The 4,819-nt window shown below is 32.2% G+C and overlaps 1 protein-coding gene across 1 annotated transcript in view; it reads left to right on the forward strand.

Moving 5' to 3' along the window:
- LOC107629888 overlaps positions 1–3,992 on the forward strand; it is a gene marked incomplete in the record, with an annotated part of 4,976 nt that extends 984 nt beyond the window's left edge. The window contains 6 exon segments of the mRNA XM_016332830.2: positions 1–193; positions 296–504; positions 1,162–1,387; positions 2,108–2,193; positions 2,307–2,398; positions 3,359–3,992. Coding sequence (XP_016188316.1) covers positions 116–193; positions 296–504; positions 1,162–1,387; positions 2,108–2,193; positions 2,307–2,398; positions 3,359–3,597 — 930 coding nt within the window.

A 4,819-nucleotide genomic window follows, 5' to 3' on the forward strand; every position in this document is an offset into this window, starting at 1 on the left:
CTGACACAAAAAACAAACTGAACCAAAAAAAAAAAAACTCTGTATCTTCTGTCTATGCTCTTTCTCTAACTCCATAACCAACCATATCACGATTCTTGAAAAGAAGAAAGAGTCAATGCAATCTGAGAAGTCTAACCTTGACTTCTTCCTCCGGTGTACCACACCAGTTGTACAATCTCAGCTTCTTCCAAACGTAATTCTCTTCTTCTTCTTCTTCTTCTTCTTCTCCATGTTGAATTGAGTGTGGTTTCATGTGACCTAATTTGTTTGTGTGTTTGATGTGATTGATACACAGACGGAGATAAGGAAGTTGAACAGGTTATGGCATCCATGGGAGAGAGAAGCAGTGGAGTATTTCACTTTGGCTGATCTATGGAATTCTTTTGATGAATGGAGTGCTTATGGTGCTGGAGTTCCCATAACGCTTCCCAATGGAGAAACACTTGCTCAGTACTATGTCCCTTACCTCTCTGCAATTCAGATTTTCACCAGCAACACTTTCAGGTATATATCTACATGTCTTGTGAAAATTGAAAAGATTGTGTCTTTCTGGAGTTGTTTCAACCTCTTTAGTTTTCACATATTCAAAACCCTTTTTTTCATTTGTTTTTCCAACATGTTTATCTTATCTGTTTCAGAATTCTTCACTTGTAAGCATTTTAATTTGTTTTCATTGATGTTCTTGTTGTTTTCAAATTTCAGGTGATCGGCAATCCAAATTAACTAATTAAGTGCCAAAACTTGAACAAGAACCTTAGATTAATGGGAAATATAGGAAATTTATTTACCATTTACTGTTAGAATTTAGAAATCCCAGCATTCTCTTCCCTGTCTCATGATCTAGCTGGACTTTTTTTTTTAATTTAAATTGGTGTTTTGTTCTCTGACCAAATGGACCTGTTTGGTGTTAATATCTGTTTTGGTCAAACTCTCATGATGCTTGTGAGATGGATTTTATTTTATTTTATTTTGTTTTTGTTTTTTGTTTTTGTTTCTTGTCTTAATTAGTTGAGTTGATGGAGTATGATTTGGTGAATTATGTTGTGCACGGTTCAATGCTTGATGATTGGTGGCAACATCAATCTTTTCTTTGAACTGTAGAGTATTGAAATGGGAACCTGATGAATAATAAAAAAAAAAAATTGAATGTGTTAATTTCAGGGAAGAAGCTGAATCTGGTGACTGTGAGACAAGAGACTCATACAGCGATTCGTACAGTGAGGAGAGCGAGAGCGATAAGCTATGGAGGTGGGATGGAACCTCATCAGAAGAGGGAGGATTTGAACATGATAATAGCCTCTCGAATTTGAATGATAGGTTGGGTCACCTCTATGTTCAATATTTTGAAAGATCAGCACCATATGGAAGAGTTCCTCTCATGGATAAGGTGAATTGAGTTGTTTTTATTCTTCTTTAGTCATTTCTCTCACTTTTTGCATCTTTCTTTTTCTTAGTTCAGTCTTGTAGAGCATATTTCATTTTTCTTCATATATAATGATAAGATCAGATCAGAAGCTATTGAACTTTTCAGCTCCTTCTTGGTGGAGTCACTTGTGATTTTGGAATCCTCTATTCTTGTGTCAGATAATAGTTTTTTAAGAATGAACCCAGTGATGCTGACAGATAAAAACACTAAGGATCTTAATATTGGTGAAAATAAAAATAAGAATTTTTTATCTAAAACATAATTCCTTTCATGATAGAGCATCAATTAAAGATAAACTGTTTATCTTTTGACTTTTCAATCTGAATCTAGAAAGCACGTTTTCCTCTTCTTTTGTCCATATTTAGGGTCTATTCTTCATTATCTTTTTCTTCAGTGGAAAATGGAACAATACAAATTCCTATTCCTTTAATTTTCATTTGCCGTATATACTACATACTTTAGGAGCATATGTTCTCCTTCCAAAAGTCTTGCTGTTTGGTTTGATTCTGATTCATGTATTTCTTTCATTGTTCTTTGGATTATAGTGATTGTTAAAGAAGAGTGGTGGAGAAAAAATCTCAACTAAAAAATTCCACTACCTTAACCGTTAATACAAATATACAATCAAGTGAGAAGATTCTTTTGTTGACCAAGTCTTTTCTTATTTTGCTCACTTTTCAGATTACTGGGTTAGCAGAAAGATACCCAGGGTTGATGTCACTAAGAAGTGTGGATCTTTCACCAGCAAGTTGGATGGCAGTTGCATGGTAATTAATTTTAGAGATGAATTATTTTCATTTACAAAAGGGATTTTACAACATATTTTTTGTGTACTTACCACTTTGTGAGATCAATGATGAATCTCTCTATGGTTTTTCAGGTACCCTATATATCATATCCCCATGGGGAGGACAATTAAAGATCTTTCTACATGCTTCCTCACTTACCACACACTTTCTTCATCATTTCAAGGTACTCCTATGATTATTCACAATTATTCTGCCTTCTTTTTCCACAAATTTTGCTAGTCACAGCTCTAAAATGGATTGTAAGTGTCACGTTTAACAAAACAAGGGGTTTATTGCGTTTAAGATATTCTAAACTTTATAGAAAATCAGGATATATTTTTTAACAGTTTAATTTTGATGCATTATTTACCAAAATTAGTCATTACTCATTAGTGTAGAATAATCATTAATACAAATATATATTAAAAATAAATTAAACTATACATGTATTTTTTTAAAAATATATAGTGGTTGGTTTTGGTGGGCTAAAATTTTTATATATGGATAATTTTAATGTGAAATACAAAAATATTTGATGATTTTGGTGTTCTACAGGGTTGTGGTAGTAGCACAAAACGTTACTAACGTTTTGTAATAAAAAATTTTTTTTAATCATCAAAGAACAAAACGTCACTGACGTTTTGTAATAAAAAAATATTATTTTAATTATTAAAACACAAAACGTCGCTGACGTTTTGTTAGAAAAATATTATTTTAATTGAAGAAACACAAAACGTCATTGACGTTTTGTAAATGGCCATAGTTGTGTTCAACACACAATTTGGTTCATGATAAAGGATTTCACCTCTAGTAATACAATATTAAAAAGAAAAAGTTCGGTTTTGGTGTGCATATAATATTTTTATTAATTTTATTATGTTTGATTTTAATAAACTAATGTATAAAAATAGTGTATCAAGATTATAGAAAAACACTTTAATATAATTGAACTCTGTCCCATGGCCCACGCTGTCCCCCTTTGGTTTTGCCACTAGATGCATTTACAGTATTCGTCTAATTACATTCATTCTTTTAGATGATCATTTATGCTCTCAATGTAAAATGTAATTACGGGTAAATTTTGCATAGGAGAATTATGCATTGAGTTGGAAATTTTTTTTTTGTCATGATGTTGTATGCACAGACATGGACCTTGATGATGATCCAGAGGGAGCCCACTCAAAGAGAAAGCAAGGGGAAGGCATAACACTGCCACCGTTTGGTTTAGCCACGTACAAGATGCAAGGAAACTTGTGGGTCTCAGGGCATTATGGTAGGGACCAAGAAAAACTGGTTTCACTATTCAGCGTGGCTGATTCATGGTTGAAGCAACTTAGGGTCCAGCATCATGACTTCAATTACTTCACTGGCATTAGGCATTAGCCTTTCATGCCTTGAACAAAAAATGCATGGGGGGATTAGTTGACCTTGTTTTGGACCATTAATTGCACCTTTAATTTCCTTTTAATTTATAGTTTGTTATAACTTATAACCCCTCTTGGAGAGCCTTTGTCTTCGTTTTTTAAAGGGCTAGACGCCTAGACCTTTTGTGAGAGATTTGCATAGAAAAAGTAACTAATGAAGTTTGACTTTGTAGCATGTTGTGCTAAGAGGTTCCTTTGTATTGTACATAAGAGAGTTTGTTGAGGAGGGTCATGTAGAGAGTGAGACTTGTGTAGATTGTGTAATCAAGTTGATGTTGACCCTGATGGTTAATGCAAGTAATGTAGTGGATTATTGTGGAGAATTTAATGTGCAAGTGCTACCCTTCTATTGGATATTTTTGCTTTCAATTTTGCAACACATTTGTACTCCTTTAGCATAAGGAGCATTTCATTTTCATATAGTTTGGTATGCATTAATTTTGATTGAAAAATAATGCATTCAAGGAGATTCATTGAAAATAGAGTGAGATCCGTCAAATTTTATTTTTTAATATAAAATTTAAATTGGGGTAAATATATAAAAATAAAAAGTATTTAATTTGTTGACTAGATTAATTTTTATCTTATTATTATTAGGTATTATAATATTTTTATTAAAAAATATTAAATATTAGATAACGAATTTATTACATCTGGCCCAATAGCTGAATGACAGCACATAGCACATGGATTGGCTTAAGCCTTGACAAAAAAATAAGTGGTTGTGAAATACAAATGAAGATACTTATCATATCACCGAAAATGTCGTGGGTCGAAATATTTTAATTGATTTGATAGACATGAACAAATACACATGCGGTGTTATGTAGCCGCATAATTGTCTTTCCTAGCGTTTCTTTTTTTATTATTATTTTTATTTATTAAAAAAAAAGGTGAACTACCAACTCGGCTGCTGCCAATTTCTTAGAATGACAACGCGATATCTCACAATAAAAACGATCCACTTCAGTTCCTATCTTCTACTTCTGTGACACAACGCGCTCTTTGTAGATGTTTTTCCGTTAATTTTGAACAAAAAATATTGACGTGTCAGGTTCAGAAATGAACAATGACTTAATTGTCTCTTAATTTAAATTGGTTAGGAATTTATTTGTCCCTATTCTTTAAATAATTTTTTTATTTATTATATTAATATTCTTTTTTTAATAAATTATTGAACA

Source organism: Arachis ipaensis, chromosome B03 (genome assembly GCF_000816755.2).
Source record: "Arachis ipaensis cultivar K30076 chromosome B03, Araip1.1, whole genome shotgun sequence".
Taxonomy (NCBI): Eukaryota; Viridiplantae; Streptophyta; class Magnoliopsida; order Fabales; family Fabaceae; genus Arachis; species Arachis ipaensis.